The 23657-nt window shown below is 35.4% G+C and overlaps 1 protein-coding gene across 1 annotated transcript; it reads left to right on the plus strand.

Moving 5' to 3' along the window:
• Positions 1-13233: 13233 nt before the first annotated feature.
• LOC105052410 (uncharacterized) lies at positions 13234-16111 on the plus strand. The gene is made up of 3 exons (XM_010933208.4): positions 13234-13613; positions 13858-13962; positions 15404-16111. Exons 1-3 carry the CDS (start codon positions 13486-13488, stop codon positions 15900-15902), a joined length of 732 nt encoding a protein of 243 aa, XP_010931510.1. The 5' UTR covers positions 13234-13485; the 3' UTR covers positions 15903-16111.
• The last annotated feature ends 7546 nt before the right edge of the window (positions 16112-23657 follow it).

Genomic DNA, 23657 nt, shown 5'->3' on the forward strand with positions numbered 1-23657 from the left:
CTCTCAACATATCTTTTAAGATTTGGATGGTCTGTTCTGATTGTCTATTAGTTTGGGGATGAAAAGCGGTACTGAATTTAGCTTGATACTAAAAGCTTTATGAAGACTCTTCCAGAACTATGAAACAAATCTACTACCCCGATCTAACATAATAGTTAGTGGTACCACATATAGTCTCACTATATATTCTATATATAAGTCTGTCAAACCTTCTAAAGAGAGACCAACATGAAAAGATAAGAAGTGAGCTGATCTTGACAATCCATCCACAATTACCCACACAACATTATTATTTCAAAGTATTTTAGGCAAATCAGTCATAAAGTCCATAGTAATATGCTCCCATTTTCACCGATGAATAAGAAGAAACTACAATGATCCTGCTGGTCTCTGATGTTCAGCTTTTATCTACTGACATATCAAATAATTAGTTACATATTGTGCAATATCCTTTTTCATGTCAGACCACCAGAAGTTTTCTTTCAGATCTTAAAATATTTTAGTGCCTCTTGGGTGCATAGTATAAGTTGAATTATAAGCTTCCTTTAAGATCTCATTCCTTAATTTTGGAACTGTGGGAACACATAGCTTGTTACCAAACCTTAAGGAACCATCCATATGTATCCAAAATTCTGATTGTATATCGGATTCCGCTATTTCTCTAATCTTCTATAGCTCCGAATCTTCTTTCTGAACTGACTTAATCCCTTCAATCAGGATAGGTTATACCGTAAGATTTGGAAGTTGGACTCGAGGATCATGTAGTCGTATCTCAATTCCTGATCTCTCTAGATCTAATAAAATATATTTTTGTGAAGTAATTAAGATTGCTAATTGACTTGAAAATTTTTTACTCAAAGCATCAGCTACAACATTAGCCTTCTCCGAATAATAACTTATAATCAAATCATAGTCCTTTAGTAGCTCCAACCACTTTTTTTGTCTCAAGTTTAACTCCTTTTGAGTAAAGATATATTTCAAAACTTTATGATCCATGAAAATCTCACAGTGCTCACTATATAAATAATATCTTCATATTTTTAGAGTAAAAACTACAGTAGCTAACTCTAAATTAATCATGTGTAGGATAGTTCAGCTCATAAGACTTTAATTGTCTAAAGGCATAAGCGATCACCTTTTCATTTTGCATTAGAATACAACTAAAATCCTTACGAGATGCATCACTATAGATAATGAAATCTCCCGTTCGAGATGGAATAGTTAACATTGGAGCTATTACTGGCCATCTTTTTAATTCTCAAAAATTTTGTTCGTATTCATCTATCCATTCAAACTTTACTTGCTTCTGGGTTAAGTGGAATATGGGTATAGCAATACGAGAGAAATCCTGTACAAACTATTGATAATAACCAGCCATTTACAAGAAGCTATATATCTCTGATACATTAGGAGGTTAGCTCCACTTAACTACCACCTTCACTTTTTTTGGGTCAACAGAAACACCATCCTTGGAGATGACGTGCCCGAGAAAAGCAATACTACCCAATCAAAACTCATACTTCTGTAGTTTTGCATATAGTTTCTCTCTTTTAAGAGTTGCAATACTATCTTCAGATGTTCTTCATGCACTTGTGGGCTCTTTGAATAGATCAGAATATCATCAATAAATACTACCACAAATCGATCCAAGTATCATATGAACACTCGATTCATGAGATCCATGAAGGCTGTAGGTGCATTAGTTAAATTTAAAGGCATGACCAAAAATTCATAATGCCCATATCTAGTTTGGAAGGTCATTTTTGGTATATCTTCGAGCTTTATCTTCAATTGGTGGTAGCCGAAATGGTGTTCAATTTTTAATTTAAAAAGACTTGTGCTCCTTGCGATTGATCAAACAAATCATCAATTCTCGATAAAGGATATCTGTTTCGCACTGTTATCTTATTTAATTCCTGATAGTCTATACAAAGTTAAAGACTACCATCTTTCTTTTTTGCAAATAATATCGGAGCACCCCAAGGAGATATATGAGGTCTGATAAATCCCTTATCTAATAGCTCTTGTAATTGCTCTTTCAATTTCTTCAGTTTTGCTGGAGCCATCCGATATGGAGCTTTGAAAATTAGACCAATGTCAGAAATCAAATCGATAGAAAAATCAATCTCTCTATCTATAGGTAACTCTAGTAGTTCATCTGAAAAAAAAATCAAAAAAAATTTTCGTAATAGAGATATCCTCTAACTCGAGCTCCCTATGTTGAGTGTCTATCACAGTGGTTAGAAATCCTTCACATCTCTTTCTAAGAAGTCGCTTGGCATAAATAGCTGAGATCGACTTCTAATGGAAGAAAAATTTACTAATCATAAAACTAAACTCTAACTGATCAGAAATTTAAAATTTTACAGTGTTCTCAAAGTAATCAATAGTAGCATGATATGCTACAAATCAATCCATCCTGAAAATCAAATCTAGGTCTTTCATTTTTAAGACCAATAAATCTACTTTCATCTCTTTATCTTCAATACTCAGAATGAGTTAACCAAGATGACATCTCCACTTCGTGCAAAGACACAGAGATTATTTCCTAAGGGTACAGGTGGCAACTCATTGTTCCTCTTAATAAAACTAGCTGATATAAAGGAATGTGTAATGCCAGGGTCAAACAGAATATATGTATTATTTGATGATATTCTAATCATACTTGTCACATGATTCCACACCACATATTCATCATCCTTAGCTATATGTCTATATTGAAAGCATATAACTCATAACATTTCATGGCATGTACACTGACAAAGAAAATAAAGTGTCGGTTCAATACTTGTCACCACCTAGTTAGAGGCATTGATATCTTGTTGCATGAGTGCATAAACTCGTCCTTGAGTTCTAAGCTTTTGTTGTCCCCTTTCTTATTGTTATTTGTCTTGAGGTGCTCAATTTGCAAATGTATTCTGAAAATACTAAAGTGCCTGTTGTCTCTGAGATTCTCTTCCACTGCGACAAACAATTGCTTTATGACCTTCTCTTTCACGTATGTAACATTTTTTTTCGAGCCATATGTAGTCCCTCTTAAGATGAGGTTGTCCATATCTATAACATTCAATGGTATCTTGAGATTATACTTTACCTTCAATAGTGGCTTGGTTTGGTTTCGGGATCTTGGCTTGAAAGTTTTGTTGCTTTGGCTTGGAAACTCATTTGATTGGTCTCTTTTCTTTAAACTTTTCTCTCTCGCAGCTTGAGCATCATCAAGTCTCTTATCTATTATTAGATATTTATTAACAACTTCTTTATAGATGGGCGGCTTAAATACAGTCATCAATTATTGGATTCGATCTCTAAATCTATTTTTAAATTTTCTGACTCGGACACCCTCCTCAACTATCAGTGCTGGAGCATATTTAGACAGTTCTTCAAATTTGACCGCATATTGAGCAACCATCATGCTGTCCTGTTCCATTCAGTTGAACTATCAAAACTTTTGGACTCGGACACTCTAAGAAAAATACCTCTCATAAAACATCTTTTTGAATTCTTCCCATGTAAAGGGTGTGTTGTTTGGTCCTAACTTCTTTTTTTCCATTTTTCACTAGTCAGCTACCTCGCCTTGTAACATGAAAGTGACAAATTGACCTTATCCTTAGTAGGATATCTTAGGGTCTGAAATATTTTCTCTATTACTTTCAACCAACATTCAGCTTCCATGGGATCCGAGGTTCCCATGAATGTTGGTGGGGCATACTTCTTAAAGTCTATCAAATTGATTTGATACTCCCGTTAGTTTCTAGCTCCTTGTTGCTGCTGAGGCTACCACTCCTACATTAATTATTGCATGATCTGCTATTGTTATCCCTGCTGCACCTCTAATATCTTCCTTATGTCTTCCCTCGCAGCAACTTGTTGTTGAACTAATACTTGCATTAATTTGAATGCAGTAATTTGTTCTTCAAGTCTGAATTTTGGATTCACTCGGAGTCTCTATCCCTGGAATATTTTTAGGAGACTTGATGGGATACTCTTGCTGATGTGTATCACTAATCAGTGAGAGTGGGGCATCCTCTTGCTACCTAGAAGGCTCTCAAGTATTAGAGCCATCAATAAATTGAGTAGGCCTCCTAACCCAGTATCACTTCCTCATGTCATGTCAACCTACATAGGTTCTTGTTAATATCACAAATCACTTTAGTTAAATTGGTTTATATATATGTCAAGAATGTGCCTCATATTAGTTTACTCCAGTCTAAAGATCTATCTATATACATCTCCTTGAAGCAAATCCTAGGATTCCTAACCTAGGCTCTAATATCATTGTGTCATGCTCCGAACCTAGTGTCCGGATTGACCATGCGACATGGCCTCATGAACCCTAGAGCAATATCCTAAAGATCATGTAAAACCTTGAAATAAGAATAAAATCAATTTTTTTCAAATAAATACCAACATATCAACTGAGTTGATTCATCAAAATAAATAGTCAACTTGTTCAATTATAGTTATTCAAATATTCAATAGTATCAATGATAAGTATATTAATTAGAATATAGAAATATTAAATTTTTTATTAATTGATCTATATTATATCGAATTTAATACTTCTTATCCTCTTTTACAAGAAATTGAAAGATTGAGCTAAACAAAACCAAAATTGGTCTAGATCCAAAACAAAATTCAAGAATCAAGATGTTAAAAGCAACCATTTGAAGGACTAATCAAATAAGAAAATAATCCAAGGACTAAGAAGAATGCTCCACTCGATGGCTGAGATTTATGTTGCCACCTCATGAAAACCCTAGAGATGGAGTGCCACATCAAGATCCAAGGGCTACAAAAGGAGGTGACACTTATGAAACCATCCATGCCTATCTCCTTTCTATTTTAGCGCATAACTTCTTATGTCTTAACTTCTTCATGCCTTCTTTCCATCATGCCCTTTCCTCTCTTTTTCACGCACAAACCCGTGCTCCCATTTTCCTTAACACTCCAAACTCTTCCACCCCTTTTCTTCATACCAATGTTCACATCTTCTTTCTTTCTTCCATAAATTTCAATCTCTTTCACGCTCCAATCCTCATATCTCTTGCTCTCTAGATTAAATCTCAACCCTCAATTATTTCAGAGCCTCATATATTCACTTAAAAAAATTCTAGCCCCCAATTTTTGTTTCCATCCTTAATCATTAATCCCACATTATCTAACCAATTAAATTTCATATCTTCTAGCATCTATAAATAAGTCCCAACACCTCAACCTATAATCATCTAAAAATCATCCAATCTCCAATCTCTCTTCCACCTGTTCATAGCCTCTACTTCAATGTCTCAGCAAGAAGGAGGATGAAGAGAGTGAAGGCGAGCAGAATCAACATCATGCACAACTAGAAGGTCAAGTCTTCGGAGGAGTAGAATAAGCCTTTAAATTTTAGTCTTTTATTTTGTCTTAAGTATTTTTTGGTATTTATCTTTAATGTAGTTAGATTAAAAAAAAACTTGTAAGCTTTTCTCTTTAAATTTTGATAAATAAATATTGTGTTTGCTTTCAAGTTTTTATACTTCATGCTTATGTAGTTAATTTTTGAATAGCTTATGCATTCGTAAAGATGGATCGTAATCGGTAGATACGATCCGTGCTTAAGCAAAATAAGCTATCTTAAAGATTCACTCATAAATTTTTTTATCTATTTTATTTTAAAAAATTTTTTATGATTCAAGTTTGAATAACTTATACTTTATGGAGATGGATCATGATCGAAAGATATGATCTGTACTCAAGTGAGATAAATTATAGTTGAACTTGATTATAAAATATCTTAATTAATTATCACAAATGCTTCAAAAAAAATATCAAGATTGTAATTAAAGATAGAATCGAAACCTCGAGACTTTCACTATCATACACTTTGTTTTAATTTTATTTCTTAACTAACTAATTCTTTAATCATTGATATCTTTCAAGATACAAACTTTTCATAAAATCTTTTCTACTTTTCTTAACTTTATTTTGTTGAATCAACTTAACCTTTTGATCCTGTGGACTCGACATCTGACTCACACTATTCTACTCAATAGTTGAATCGGAGTTTATTATTATCTTTAATTTATTGCAACACACGATCAATCAAAAATTAAACTAGCTAATATACTAAGAGTTTCAATTCTCGAACTTCTCCTCCAATCCATCCAAACTAAGCATACTATCTCTGAAAAAAAATAATATAGAAATATGAGCTTTTTCAGCTAAATAAGAATCACCGTACATCTACACTAATAATTATAATATAATTTAAAAAATAGCTATAATCAATAAAGCATAATATCTCATATCAAATATCCAAAATAACTAAAAGAACCATATAATCAAGTATCAAATAATTGTCTAGTCAAAAGAGGTGTGTCATCATAAGCCAACAAATAAAACTCTGTTATTCAGCATTAGTTTTATATTTGATCATTTGTTTCTCTTATCACAATTTAGTTTTCTTAACTCTTTTTCTTTCTGATTTTAGACTAATCAAAATCATGCATCAATCTCTGTCTGATTGAAATCTCATGTAAGCCCATGAAGGCTATCTCAAGTATAAGCTCCTAATGGATTATCCCAGACATAAGCTTCTGATGGGCTATCTTAGGCATAAGCTCCTAGCCAGTTGTCCACATGATGAGGCTAATCCAAACTATATCCTTTTCATCCATTTATTATATGTTGATTTCGATGCATCAATTTCAATTTATAATATGATCAAGATAAGCATCCATAAGTATATAACTATATCATGAATTACTAATATACATATACAGTTAACATATAATATACTGATACCGAAAAATTGTATAGAAAATATAGTGTCTCAAACAAAATAAATCTATCAACATGAATCCAGCGATGTAAAACCAATGATATAAATTCATCAATAAAAATAATATATATAATGGTGATCATATACAAAGATTCTTATCTTAATTGACAATACTTGAACTCACTAAATTATGATCTGGGTGTCAAAATCCTACTCGATATCTCATATCCGATAGATTGCTCTCCTATATATTTAAGTTAATATTATAAAATAAATCAAATAAATTTAATTAAATATCTTAAAATCTTTATTGGGGTTCATCAGGGTCCACACCCCCATCCATAAAATTTTCTATTCTAATTTTTTTTTTGAATTTTCCATAATCTATCTAAGAGAGAATAATAATTAATTAATTAATTGATCAACTAATAAAAAATTTTATTTTATTAAAATAAATCAAAAAAGAGAGAGAAAAATCTTCTTTTCTTCTCTTTTTCTCTTCAAGCAGGGGGTTTGCTCCTCATTCTCCCTCTCTCATGCATGGCCATGGAAGGCTGGGGCTGGCCACCCTTGGTGGCTCCCAATGGCGGTGAAGCCACGGCACTAGTAATGGGCCCGATGGTGGAGGTTGCCAGTGGTGTGTTAGAAAAAATAACAAAAAAAAAGAGAACCTGCCCTTGTTTGAGATGAATCTGATGGTTTACCAGCTTCGATGGTGGGAGAAAGATCCGGAAAAAAAAAAAGGAGATGGGCTGAGATCTCTTATCAAGATCTAGTGAGGCTTCACAATAGAATTTTGGTGACCTCTTCCTGGCAGCAACTCATGAAAAAAATCTAAAGAAATCCCTCTAATTTCATGGTGATTTCCCAATACTCAAGATAGAGATCTAACGGAGGGAAAGGGGGCTCTTATAGACGAGATTGTCCAAGTTATTCCAGACCCTCACAACCCCAATTTTGATAAAATCAAGAGAGAAGAGACTCCTAATCAGAGTCTTCTTCCTCCCATCATTCCACGTGCTATACACATGACTTAGGAGGAACTGGGCTCAATTAATTAACTTTTGGTGGGGTGCAATAATCCAAACTGGGTTGGGCTTTGCTAGGTTATTACACTTATAGTAGCCAACCACATGGTTAGATGGAAGCACCTTAGCTTAATAAGAAAAAGAAAATAAAAGAAAAGAAACCAAACAACGCTCCACCCATACTCAAATTTCCTCTACTTAGTAAAATGTTGGCTGCTGCTACTCCCAAATACTACCTACATCTCACATTCTCTGCCTCCTTAGTGTTGCCCATATAAGAGATCATGAGGATGAATTCTATCAACCATCCACTATTTCTATCTTTTGAATCCTAGCTGACTCAGCTCGATCCTAAGGAGCTCTGTCGACTGTTCTACTATGTGTATTTTGCACCATCCAATAAATAGTTACTATATCATTCATTATCGAAAAAGAGACACTATTATCTAAGCTTGATTTGAAAGCTTTGGAAGGAAAAATATTTATTTTAATCACTAGCTGGCAACTGTTATTGGTGTAAATGAAAAAAGTTCACTTTTTTGGATTGATGTGGTAAATTTTTATTTGATAGTACAAGATATAAGGCATTACATAAGGGCCCCGAATGTCCAATGCGAGATGACAATAAAGATGGCTCAGTCCCTCCCTATCATGTCCAAGTGGATCAGGTGAGTACGTCACCTCCAGCACCAGAGAGACCAGATACCACTCCCATGGATCCGCATCCAGACATTGAAATTTAATCCTCATTTAATCATAGGCCCGCAGACTCGAACCTTGGACGTGGGGATGAGGGGTTAACGGCCCGTTCCAAGAAGGTTTTCTCTAGTCATTTTCATTGGGAGAAAAGGAACTAGGAGGAGGAGAATGGGAAGAAGGATGCTGTCGAGTGTAGATCAACCGTGCCAAGCACCCCCGCATAGGAAGGAAGTCGAGGAGGCAGCAGGGGTCTGCATCTAGGACAAGCTTCGAGAGCTTGCAACATTGTCTCTTTCACTTTCTCTTCAATCATGGTCTTATAATGCAGTAGTGGTGTTATAGCCCGGCCCAATTAGGCCTTAAACCTAGTCCACAAAGCCCAAATGAAAAAAAAAAAAAGAGAAAGGGAAAATAGAGGAGAAGGGAGTCTTCTTCCTCCTTTCGCCGGCTCTCAACTGGAGTCGAAAAGAGCCCCCTCCAGCTCTATTTAAGGAGAAGAACCCTCCTCTCTCCCTCTCACCGGAGAACTCGAAGTCCATCGGCAGCAATCGTCGGAAAGCCACTGTGGAAGACCATTTTTGTGCCCATCAAGATTTCTCATCGAAAAAGCTTCGCCGGCGTCGAAGGTGAGCATCATCCCCTTCCTCTCTTCTCCTCCTTTCTTCCCGTGCCCATGTGCACGATCGTCGGTGATCGAAGTCGCCAGATTTTGTTGCAGAAGATATCTCTATTTTTATCCTCTTTTCTTCGATTTTTCGAGCACCGGTGGTCGCCGTCGGCCACCAGTTTGGGTCCCTCCGAGCCGCCCGTCGTCGCCCTTTTGTCATTGGTCAGTCTCGTGCCGATCGGCCATCGACCGACCGACTAATCGAGGGGATTGTGAGGTCTCCTGTTTCGGCCCAAAGGAAGCCGCGGGAAGAAGAAGGAAGGAAAAGAAAAAGAAAAAAAATAAAATAAAGAAAAAGAAAAAGAAAAAAAATATAGACTCTCTCCCTCTTTTCTTCTCTCTACTTTCTTTTTCTCTCTCTACTTTATTTTTCTAGGTTATTTCTCTCTTCTAAGATTTTTTAGAATTTTGAGAAGAATGATGATAAATTTAAATGATCTTAGTAATGAATTTTTGATCTGTGATCGTCGGACGGTACACCGACATCCATTTTGATCAGATCAGATATTTTTTTAGATTTTATTTTTTATGATTTTATTGAATTATCCATATGATAATTTCAGCATGATTTGATCTGATCGATCAGATTTATTGAATCATATCATCTAAAGAGTCCAAGATGAATTTTCTCTTTCTAAAATTTTCTCTCTCTAAAATTGTTTCTCTCTCTTGATCAATTTCTTTCTCTAAAAAGATATGTCAATGAAAATTTTTTTTTTAATATTTCTGATCTGATGAAGAATCCTGATCTATGATTGTCGGACAGCGTGCTGGCACTCATCTTGATCAGATCATGAATCCTTAGATTTGATCATCCATGATCCCGATCTAGCCATGACTTGATTAGATCATGTTGATTTCACAAATCAAGATATTGGACCAATCGTAATGTTGGATTGTGTCACCTGATCAATTCGAATTATACCTCATAAATTCTCTCTCCTCTGATTTTCTCTCTCTATTTAATTTTATGAAACCAATGAAGAAATCTCAGTTTTATCACTTCGAATCCGATTTGATTTGATAGTCAAACTTTGGATTGTCTATATCCTAATTAGATTTTGATTAGATGAAATTAGATGATCAGACCCAATCTAAACCATTGAACTATGATATTCGTATTCTTTCTGATTATTGAATTTGATCTCGTATAAGTATCATTGACACCTGATAATCGGATATTGTGAGATGGTTTATGAACTAAAAAATTTTGAAAGAAAATTTATAGAATTATATGAATTTATTGGAATACGTTTAAGGTAAGTAATATTTTATTTTTTTTAGATTTATCGATAAATTATAATATATTTTTCTGACATAAATTATGAAACGATGCATGAATTGGATGAATGATATTTTATTATGAAAAATATCTTATTCGAAATGTTATGATGAAGCATGATTGAACATATTGATTTCTTGATGCATTATATTGATTGATTTTGATACTACATGATTATATATTTTCTTATTGAAATTAGAATATGAAACATGATTTATGAAGAATTCTGATATAAGAACAATATGAATTGACAATCTGACTATGTAAAGGACCCCACCAATGGGGGCATATATGTTGGCAATTGATTTGTCCTGAGGGTTTATATCGCCAGCGAGACCAGCAATATGTCGCCAGAGAGACCAGCGACAAACCGCCAGAGAGACCAGCGGTTCCGAAGGACTTTGCTGCCAGATGATTCGCAGCTCACCGTAAGAAGATACACGGTATTATGACCCTGCTACATGAAAAATATGATCATAGCTTATGGTTGACGAAAAGAATTTAAGAATGAAAGAAATTAAAATCTCGAAAGAAACTCAAATTTTGAAAAAGAAATAAATTTGACATGAACTATATTGCATAATCGAAATTGATTTCAAATTGATGAACCCTATATGCTTATTTTTTATAAATAATTATTTATTTTAATACCTGATGAAATTTGTTGAAAGTGATCATTGCTTATTGGGCTGTCTAGCTCATTACCTCCTATTTTACTGTTTTTACAGATGTTAAAGAATTAAGATGATACAAGATATGAATGGAAGAGTGATCAGAAGTAGAATCTTCATATTTTTATTTTAAGTTGAATGTCTTATTGAATTTGATGTAAGGCTTATGAATCATTATTGAATTTATTGAGATATTAAAAAAGAAATTTAGATCATTATGTTTTGGATCTAAATTATTGACTAATTATTCCACTGTTATTTTAGGATAGCATGATAAGATGCCTTGATATTTATGGGAAGAGTTTTCTATGAGTATGCGGTGGTTATCATGATCCTCGATTCATAGTCTCAGATCAGAGACGTGACAAGTGGTCTGTGGAAAGGATAGTAATATAGTTGGGAGGAGTCCACTATAGGTTGGATTTATAATAGAGCCGATGGATGTAGTCTAAAGAATAATTTCTTGAGGGAAAAAGGGGGTTGTGGTCATCGAGGGTGGATCGACGACGGTAGGCGTCGCAATTGGGAAGTTGGGGAGGCAGCAGGGATCGATGTCAAGGATGAGCTTAGAAATTTTGAGCATCCGAGCCACCTCCAACTCCTCCTCTATGAGCACGATGTTCACCTGAGATGTTATTTTTTTCTCTTTGTATCTAGTTACAGTTTTAAACATAGCAGTGGTCAGGGAGCGGAAAGGAGGGTGGTGGATTCAAGGATTTCGCTCGGAAGAGGATATTCAAATGAGGGCAGAGCACCATGGGGGGTCACCACAGACCCAGTCTGCAATTGAGATGGTAGGCCCACTTAATATGTATACTATGAGTTAAAAGATGGAACCATACATATTATTGTTATTTTTAAAGTTTGAGAAGATTCTCAGATGTGTAGAAAATTAATGCAAGTGTCACATGCTAAATGTTGCACAAGGTTTTGAGCAACCTAATTGTAGCAGAGAAATTAAGGACTTATGTGTAGCAAAGACTATTGAAGTCATATCCTCAAATTTATTTCTTATATTCGAGCATACAACCTCCGTATTTAACTCTTAACATGGAATGAAACTTTTCTGCTCTAGAAAATTGATTGATGATTGCAGAGCCAAGATTTTTATTATCGTTATTTTATTATTATTATTATTGTTGTTGTTATTGTTGTTTAGAATAAGGAAAGAGGGCAACGTGCAATAGGAAAGTCAAAGTAACAAGAAGCGGTCATCTTGTTAAAAAAAATAATAAAAAAAAAATCAGAACATCGCACACATGGTACATGCATATGTATTTTTTTTTTTAAAAAGGCTTGTTCAATTCTAATAAATGGGGCAGGAAACTAGGTAGAGACATGGATATCATTTCACTCATGCTTTTAAAAAAAAAAAAAAAAGAAAGTGGGTGGAGAAAGAAGCTTCCTCCTATTAATTAATATCAGAGGTTGTGTACAAAGGAAAGAGCATTTCATCATGCTCATTCAAAAGAGGTAGTGTTATTGAAAACAATCCACAAATATTAGCCTAAGCATCATTACCACATATAAAACCTTCGAAACAACAATCTAGAAACTAAAAATCATGAAATATTTATCACAAAAAATTTTAAAATGCACTGTAGCATGCGAAACACTTCCGAGCTGCAGCATTTGGCAGAAAATTGAGAGCAAGCTTTCCGCTGCTCTGCTATTGTAAAATGTTGCACTATTTATTAGCTTCCATTATCCCTTTTTTTTTAAAAAAAGGAAAAATATAGCAAGAACATTATTGCCAAGGTTCATGTTTTTGCTAGTGGTACATGCTAATAATGAAACAGTAATTAAATTTCTAGATTATTTTAAAAGAAGTAACTTTTGGTTGGAGGAAACTATTTTTTTTAAAGAAAAAGAACAAAATCATCCAATAAAATAACTGTCACATGCCATATTCTTTGAATATAAAATTTCTATAACTCGTCACGAAGGCAAAAGCCACGAGGTTTTTCTGTTCTTTTTCTCCATTTCCGCGTAAAGCAATAAATAATTGCCTTGCAATGGAGCTTCTAAGCACCTTCTTTCTAACCCGATCTATCCCTAATGTATTGTTTTATCCTTTTAGATGATATACCTCTAAGCTATTCGTGTATAAATAGAGAGACCACACAGCGGAATGCATTCCTCCAAAGTCCACCCCATCCTGTGTGCAAGACCACCCCCTCCTCTACACCATCACCAACATCACAAACCAAGAGATTGTAGCAGATACAAAAGCATTTCCATTGATGAAGTAAACACCGTTTATATCCAAGAGGCTGCTCCAGGATATGAGCTAACAAGTCGGCTTCAGGCTCTTCTTTGGCGATACCCGGTCAGAATTGGCTGGATTCCTCTTTGAGGAGAACTTGCAATCCTTAAACATGGCCCTCTCCATCTTGAAGCGCAGCAAGACAGAGGTTGGCCACCAGGACCTGGTGGCTACCAGGTCGGGCATAGGTTCCGGTGATGCAGCTGCACTTGGTGGCGATCAAAGAGGTCAAGGTAAAAGGTAAGTTTTTGAAGATTATTTTGATTATATATCTGGTAGCTAAATGAGCCAATATATTCTACATTATTATGGTTATGGATTTTTCCTCTTATGCAAATTTATACAAATTCTAAGCTTTTATTTCCCCTTTAAAAAGAAAAGAAATCCCACTCTAGATTTTTTTTTCTTTTGGCTACAACATTAAATGAGGCCTTATGGCTGGTGCCTTATAGTGCTTTATTTTTCCCTTTTATTTTTTCGACAGGAGGGACCGGCATACATGGACAATAGTTACATCGATACCATATGACGATGGCCATCAATGGAGAAAATATGGGGAAAAGATGATCAGTAGCTCCAAGTTTCCAAGGTTTGTTAGATATACACCTGCTGAATTATTATGGAAACACCATTTTAGGATTTATCCAAGGAAGTAATTAAGTGGGGATCCAAGAAATGGGAATTTTTCTCACATGTGATAACAACGTTCATGTTACATTAACAATGGCTTTATCCTTTAAGAATTAAAATATCAAGTGATCGAGATATATATATATATATATATATGGTGAGGAATCTTTTGCCCTTTTTGCGTGTATTGCTGTGACCTCGCTCTTATTTGTAACGCTGAAAGTAAAACACCTGATGTACCTATCACGTTACTACCACCGTGAAGGAACCTTGCACTTATATTTTGACAAGTAGTTTAAAGCCACCTACCGTAAATTGTGCAATACCACTTGCCTCTGTTCATGTTTGGGTCGTGCACTAGACGACAATGCTCACGACTTTTGTCACGTTGAATGCAGTAATGCTCGACCATACCAAACTTGATCTCTTTTTTGAAAAAAAAAAAAAAAAATCCTGAACTGCCTATAAAAACAAAAGCACAGTAAACTAAGAGAGACTAAAAAAAAAACTCATGATAATGATGTGGCCTTCTTATGTTAATTCAAATGGAAGATAGCCTACACCAGTTTATTTAGATCATAAATTAATTATAAATAATATTGAAGGTAGGACTTCGATCGAGATCAATCTCTTGATTAATAATATCTTCAAGATCAAATAATAACATTAACTAGCTGAGGGTCTTACTATGCTTAGCATATTTTAAAGGCCTACATGTTAGCTAGCAAGAAAGGCCACACAAACACTTCTTAAAATTCTATGGCATCCTTCCTCTTATCGAGGAGATCCTTTAATTTGACTCGAGATGGCAGCACTCCGATGTATATATAATTAGAAAAATAAAAAAATAAAAACATATTTTTGAGAAGCAATTTCAAGATTCAAATCAAAAACTTCCTCTCAAACGAAGGAGGTAAAAAAGATCCATGATCCATTAATTTTGACAGGAATCACCAAATGAGAGACCTATATGAGTTATATATCCGACATGGTTTTTCCCACTTGTTTTTAGGCCAAATGAGTCGATTTTTTTTCCCCCAAAAGAAGAAGAAGAAGAAAAAGTATGGTACGTAGGCTTGCCACCATCTGTTGTTGAACTCGGGCCAAATGACCCAAGCTATATAATGCGCCATAAGATATAACGCTTAATTTCAAAACTAGATGCCACACAACATTGGAGACATTAGTTTTAAATTATCTAGCAAGCATTTTCCTCAAAAAAAAAAAAAAAAAAAAGAAAAAAGAATCCACCAATCATTCCTCAGAAATGAGGACTGACATAAGAAAAATGACAATTTGAAAAAATATTTCCGGTTTTGGGAAAAGAAAAGAACTATTCTTTGCAAACATAGTATATGCTGGTTACTATTTGTTCCTAATTACATGCACGTATATTGCAGGTGCTACTATAGGTGTACTTACAAAGCTGAGCAAGGGTGCCAGGCAACAAAACAGGTGCAGCAAAAGGACTTCGGTGACCCTCCCTCCTTCTTGGTCACCTACACCAATAAACATACTTGCAGCTCTACGTTCATGGCTCCCCATTTTGTGGTGGATCCATGTCAAAGTGAGCCATTCTCTCTTTGCTTTGATTCAAGTGCTGGTGGAATAATCAACGAACAGCCTGCTTTCCTCACTTCCTTGCCCACCATCATACAAGACTGTGATGGAAGAATGCCCAATTGGCAACATGATACTAGTTCTTCATCGAACCAACACATGTCACTAAATGTGGCATCACAAGCATACATGGAGACGGCAGGAACAATCTTGTCTAGCTTTGATGATATCTGTTCCAATGCTTGCCCGATGTGGATCTCACATCGGTCGGATGTGGATTACATGATGATGGAACCAATGGAATTAATTGAGTTCGATGGTAAGGAGTTGATCTTCTAAGCTCTTAGCTGAAATAGGGACCTTACCATCTTGTTCTCTTGTGAAACAGTATTGACATACCAGGATAATGAATAAAGGGGAAAATTTTACTAAGTTGGTGCATCCATATGTGTACTTGAAACTTCATTTTTTTGGGTAAGAGCAGAATTTCAGTCTTTAAACCACAAATGTGATAGTATATTAGGAAAAGCTATGTATCCAAGTTAACTAAGAGAGAATGACCACTAACTTGTAACAAAAACTAAATAATATGCAAAAATATAATTGTAATTTAGACAGCTATAAACATTTAAACTGATAGAATATTTGGAAGTGGATGAGTCGAAGTCCAATCACAAGGCTTAAGAGGGAAGGTTCTGCATGCCATAATTAGATGCCTTAAGGGCACGCTATTAGCTGATTTGAGAAATCTGATGATTCCTTGGGCCAGCTACGTGGGATCCAACTTGGAAAGAGGGTTATTGGACATAATCCTGCCAAAAATGTTATATGGAACCAAGATTCGATTGCGTAAGCATCATATGTTGCTAATCCATCTGAATTGCACATGTTTTAAAGTAGGATCCTTCAACGTCCCTGCTTATCAAGCTGGTAAAATCTTTGATAGTTGTGTTAAATGATCTGAGATTGGATTCCATGTTCCCCAGGATTTGGAAGATTAAAACTATTCTAGCAAGTTATTCAATTGAAAGAAGACCTAATTGTTCTTTAGACTTCACAACTGATCAACACCTAATTTTGCTAGGCCAATATCTAAAATGTCATACGTCAAAATACACTAAATATTTTTCTTTGTGCGAGGACGGTTAGTGCATTTGTTTTCACAGATTTACTAATTTTTAATCATCATTTTCTATAAAAAATTGTCATTGGATCATCATATATAGTTCAGAGCTCATCTAAACAAAGTCTAAGGATCATTGAAGCCGCCTAAATGACAATGCTAGCTAGTTGATCATGAATGTCTCAGTCTCTAATAGTTATACTAAAAAAATTTTATTCAATTTCTAACTTGATGATTTGAGGTGTTAAAGGTATTTACAAAGGACTAACCTCTTGTTGTATAGCATATTTCCTACATTTCTCTGCCATAACATCCTATTCTTGCCCTCCAACAAAAAAAATTATAACAACACGGATGAGCTTGACAAACAGGCGCCAAAACCAACAGCATATATACATATTATCAATTCAAAACATGCCCAATGAGTCACGCAAAAATCTGATTTATTGTTAATGTTTTTCAAAATCATAATAACTCGTAATGGAAAATGCTTTGTCTCCCTCAAATCTTCCAAAAAATTATTGAACTCATTTTTTTTCCTGAATTACTAGGAAAAAGTTGATATTTTGATCGCTAATTTTTCATCGACCCACTGTGTATGGCACTAAAATATTGACTTTAGCTCTGTTATCCATAGGTCCTTAGGTCAGATAATCTAATCACAATTATGTAAAAAGACATCACATTGTCTTATTGAATCAATTTAACAAAATTATCAAGTATCCAAACTAAATTCCATCTTGATGTGCATGGTCAAATCAGCCACAATCCAACTAATGTCCTACATTGAAATCATGCAATATCTATGGCCGTTGATGCCACTCTAACTAAGAACAAATAGTAATGATCATGATGGCAACAAAATGACAATAATGATAAGAATATATATACTATATTATGGCTACACGTATTTTTATCTCGTTGTCCCATGCGGACATGCCTTGCATGTTAAGATGGATCCAAACCAACGATTCTACTGCCACGTGCCACTTGCCTCGAAGCTTTCTTCCGTTTGGTCCACTTTCCCTTTCACATGGCCTTTTCTCGCCAACCAGAGGATCCAACCAAAGAGAGAGAGAGAGAAAAAAATCCATTAAAAAATAAAATTTAATTTAAATGTATTGATAATCTTAGAAAATATTATTTTATTCATTTGTTTGTTTATTTTGCGGAACACGCTCCTCACATGTTTTGGATAACATCTTTGATAGATTCGTAGAAATTTCTCCACTCGTCTTCTTTCTGAACAAAAGGTGGAACCCACAGGTCACTTCACGGAAATTTCATTTGATCACTAGCGGGTAGATTTTGACCAACATCCATGACTCATCAACACTTTGTCATGTTGCATTAAAACCATTTAATAATATGTACAAAGATGCCCTCTTAAACTACAGTGACACCACTGCTCAAATAAATGCCAAAGAAATTAATAATTGAATCAACCACACCACGCATCGATATCCGTTCATTAATTACTGTTTGAAGTTGCATGAACATGGTGCTAGCTAACGCAAAATATTTGATGAATTCGTCCTTCATTGGACAGGATGAGCTCGTGACATCACCTTGGTTCACAGAAAATAATATAATATTGTAACTTAAAAGATAAGAGAAACATATATTATTTTAACTACGAAACTCAAGCATTCCTTTTTCCCATCAAAGAGAATTGTCCACATAGCTTTCATGCTGACTAAAAGGCTAATTATCTTTTTCCCACCATTTTTTTCAAAAGGAAACTTAGTGGATTCTATCATGTCCTCACAACTTATTTAAGTTATGTAATATTAACTATCTAATTTTTATATTATTTGTTTTTTTAATAATTTCCACGAGCGTAGGGAATTTTTTTTTGCCCTTTTTAATGCTTGTCACGTCACCACTGGCGAGCATTTGAAACGCCAAGATTCCATACGCAAGCGTAGATTTTGTTCGCATCATTTTCCGCTGGATCTTTTTGACTCGCACCTCAGCAGTGTAACGTCACCATTCCCACGTCGAACATTTGATGCCCCAACAACGTCACCAACCACGTGGTGACGGTTCGACCGTCAATTGACATCCCCTACCACCTGGATGAGTTGTTCTGTTATCAACAGCAACCGTCCTGTGGGCGAATCATCAACTGCCACCTAAGGTTCCGCTTTTAACAACGCACCCTTTTTTTTTTTTTCTTGGTAAAAAACAACGAACAGCGAAGCTGCTTTACCAACAAATTATTGCACCGTACGAACTAGCATAGCTGCGCACACAGCCGATCATAATTGCTAGCTCCAATAGTGATGCACTAAGCTAACGATCGTGATTGGCTGCGTGCATGATCACATGATGCATATATTGTAGATAATATATATATATTTTTTTATTTTATCTGTTTGTATGTTTGATTCGTTTGCAGGTGATTCGATTGCATTTTTAAGGGAGAAGGTTACTCATCGTACAAAAAGAATTTCTACAGTGGAGATTTGGATTTTCAGAATTTGTTTGGTTGGCAAAAAAATTCGATCCAAAATAAATGATCTAATTTCAAGCAAAATATCTTAATACGTTTAATTCAGAGTAATTTTACTTCACCTTCTAGGAAGTGTAGTTTTATTTTGAATAAACTGAAACAATTGGTTGAGCAACCGACTATTTAGAATCTCTATCTTTCCTTGGAAGAGTGGGCAACTATTTCAAGTTTGATTAGTAGCTCCTTTAAAAAAGATCATTTATTTTATATTAATAAATTTTTTTCCATATTAATAAGTAGTCAATCATTATGATTCAATACTACCGGTCTTGATATAATTCTAACATTCGATGGTTGTTGTAAAGCACATATAACAAGTTTTTTTTTTTTTTTTGGTAGTAAAGCAAATATAACACGTTTGGCATGTTGATGAGAGTAGCACTTGGACCTAGGTCACTAGCATTACTTCCTAATTAGGATTTTGCTATAGTACTCAAAAAATATTTTAATTTTTTTTATTATTTATCTATTTCTGATCGTTGGATTAAATATTGACCATTCGGATTTCAATTAGTTAAAGTACTCATGTGTATAGTTAGTGTGATAAATATTTCAAAGATTATAGTTAATTCATGTCATAATTAAATTTATTTTTTTTCAAAAAGTCTTCATCGTGGGCCATGAAAGTAGAGGTTCGGTGGGTGGGGTTGTCGTAGCATAAAGACGCTATTGGTCAGGGAGAATCGTGGACTCTCACGAGGTGGGGGGCCCACAGAAGCATGGGGAACTGCGGGTATCGGAGAGAGGGGTTCGGGGTGGGGGTTGGGGGGGTCGGGGGACGGGGGTGTTGGGGTGACACAAAAGCTACGAGCACCGAAGAGAGAGGCTAGGGAGGGGTGAGAACCGCCAGCACCCGTGGGCAGGGGGGTGGGGAGGGGAAGCCATCGGAGCTGGGGGAGAGTGTGGTGGGGGAACTGTTGGCGCTGGAGGGGGGCACAAGGGCGGAGGAGGCGTGGGCAGGCCGAGGAGGGGACGGAGGAGGCACGAGTGGCGCCGAGGGGGAGTGGGGGGAGGGGGTGGCGAGCGCGGAGAAACTCGAGTAAAAGGAGGAACAAGAAAGAAAAAATAATAAAATATTATTTTTTTAAAAAAATAATATATATAAAAATAATAATATAAAATATATTAAATATTTTTTATAATAAAATATTATAAAGAAGTACTTTAGCAAAACTCTCCTAACTATTTTGGTAACTATACAAATTCTAATTTTATTGGTAATAGATCTAGAATGTACCAACTATAGTAGTTGATGCAGTCACCGTTATATGTTGTATCTGCATAACACATGATATACTATACATACACACACATATACATATATGCATGTATGCATGCAAATATACATACAAATATATACATATATACATACATACACGTGTGTGAGTGTGTGTATTGACATGCCATCCGTTCGGCAATTTTGCTGAATCAACAGTATTTAGAATTTGGCGTCAAAATGTGCATAAAAGGAGTGAAGAACGAAATGAAAATCAAAGTGTCTACACAATCTACCCTGTGACGGTTGATTGCCAGTGAATTAGATTTAGATAGAGTGTAGAACAAAGATTATCAACTTCTTATGGTTGGCAAAGAAATGAGTTCAGCTAAGACCAAAGGCCACCAAGGTTTCAGCAGATTCTGCTGCAGTAATTTTAGACTTCAAGCAAGGAGCTGTAGAATAGAAGACTCATTTAGGTGTTGAATAGAAAGCAGAATTTTGCACTACAAGCCAATCAGATGATCAACTTGTTCTCCACTTGGTCTGAAGTTAGGTGTCTACGAAAATTCTATTGACCCTCTTGATCATTGTCCAAAATGTGGTATAGGCTGGAAGGTGCTTCTTGTGGCAAAGGATGGACCAATCATCGAGAAAGTTCAGGCCATTTAAGCAATAGTAGCAGGAGAATTAATTTATGGAGAGATTTTCTTTGAGTTTTTTTTTTTTTTTTTGGCCTTTCCAACTTGTCCAGATTTTTTTTAAAAAATATTATTTTTTAATACTTATTTCTAAATCTACCTCCTTTTCCATTTTATTCCCGAAAATATGGCACCTGGATTGAGGTGGCATGGACATGGCAAAACCGCATGCCGAATATGCGATTTCGGATTTGAAACTGCTCGTTTAAATGCAATTTCAAGTGACGTAGCCTCTCATAATAAAAATTTAAAATTTAATTTTAATTTTAAATTTAAAACTGAATTCATATATTTTGAATATGTGGTTTCAGTTTTTATTCGAAATAAAATTGCATCTTCAATATGCGGTTTCATTCCTCTCTTTTTTTTTTCATTACCAGGGACGCATCTCTTTTCTTTTTATTCCTGACTTCGTACCAAGGGACAGAAGAGCTTCACTGGGACCGAGGAGGGAAGGGGGGGCACCGAGTGGTGGGCTGCGGTGTTGGGGGGGGCATAATTTTGTGTTCGTGCGAAGCAGTAGTGGGCGTAGGTGCAAGCTTCACTAGGGCTACGGGGTGGGGGCGCTAGGCGATGGGGGTCATGGGGTGCGGGTGCAGGGGCCGAAGGGCAGTGCAGTACGAGGGAGCTGCAGGAGGGCATGGGGGGCCATAGACGAACGATCGGTGGGGGCGCCACAGTGAGTGTGGCACTGACGGCGGTGGCCTGGGCCTCATGAAGGGAGAGGGAAGTGGCCATAGCAGTTGGAAGAAATGGATGTGGTGCCCAGGGAGATGGCATGGAGGAGCGGTGGTTGGGCAGAGATGCCGTGGGGGACGCATCGAAGGGAGGGTGGGTGCGCATCAACTACTAGCGAACGAAGGCAGAGGATCGTCGGGGGGGGGGGGGATGGGAGGAAGGAAAGATAAAAATGAAAAAAAAAATATATAATTAATTAATTAATAATAAAATATTATTATTTGGTTAATAATAAAATATTATTATTTGCTTAATAATAAAATATTATTATTTGATTAATAAAAAATATCATTATTTTGTGCATAATAAAATATCATTATTTTATTAGTAATAAAATATCATTATTTTATTAATAAAAAATATCATTATTATTAGAATTAGAAATATAAGGTATTAATAATATTATTTTATTATGAAAATTTATGTTGATGATCTTTTTGTAATTTAGAAATAGAAGATATTTATGTAATATGATATTAATGTATTAAAATTAATAAAAGTGATATATTAATAATATATTAATAAAATAAAATTTATATTGATAAAATAATATATTAATGCATTAACAATATAATATTTCATTAAAAATTAATAAATATATTTATCATTAAAATAAAAATTTTATATAATAATAAATTTGCTTATCTGTGCCCCCTGCCACTCCGCATGAACACAAAACCAACCCCCCCTCCCCCACTCCCTCTGCCCTCCCCCGGCTCCTATGCCCACACCCCATGCCCTCCGCGGCCCACCCCCTCCTTCGGCCCCTGTGCTTGCACCCCACGCCCTCCAGCATCATACCCCACTGTCTCCTATCACCTAGCACCCCCCTCCCTCCAGCCCTGACGAAGCCTGTTAGGAAATGTATCCTAAAGCCAATTATTTGGACGATTGTGCTCTTTATAATTTATATATAAATTATAAATTAATAAAAATTATTTGATATTTTTCATTACGAGGTATACATCTTCTTTATTAGAACTCTTATGTTATGATGAAGTCTTTAGAACTATATAACAATCGAGAAAAGAGGATTTATCGAATAGTTCTTAAAATTATTCGTGATTAAATGATACATCATTAGAGAATGATGACGTTTATCGAGTGTAGATCATTGTGTATCATATAGATTATTGTCTTCTTAACTAAGAAGTATGAAGATACTAATATGACATACAGATGAGATGTAGGAGTACATCGTCATTGAACAAGTGACTCACCTGCGAAGTGCTCGCTGTCAAGGGCTGCTCGCGAAGAATATGGGCATAAATGTTTCTCCGACCTGAGATCATCACAGTGACTTATAAATAACTCATTGTATTTTGGTACCAGACTACCTGCATTTTTAATGCAGTAACGGAAGGCTACTGGGTACAGTCAAGTACTTGCAAAGTCTGTGTGTAGTTTCAGATAGAATTGATCCCTTCGTATTTCAAGAGTTGATGCATCATTATATTTTAATTGAGTAAAATCTCATCAAGGCAATCCATATGATAGGTCATAAGATTTGAAAAAGATTGAAATACAATGTGGATGACTAATCCAGAGTTGACAGTTAAAACCTAGGTCGTCTTAAGCATTCAGGATCAAAGGGATGAATTATATGGTAACCATATTCCTAAGTTCTTGAGTGTTGCCTTACAAACATTCGACCTATCCGGACATTGAGAATCATGACTAGATGGTAATTTTGATTAGTATAAAAAATAGTTTCTGTGCTATCAGCTTAGTATTCGAACCTATGGAGTCACACACAGTCAGGCAAAGTAGGAAAGAATTAATCTACTATCTATGTATTCAA

This window comes from Elaeis guineensis, chromosome 10 (assembly GCF_000442705.2).
Source record: "Elaeis guineensis isolate ETL-2024a chromosome 10, EG11, whole genome shotgun sequence".
Taxonomy (NCBI): Eukaryota; Viridiplantae; Streptophyta; class Magnoliopsida; order Arecales; family Arecaceae; genus Elaeis; species Elaeis guineensis.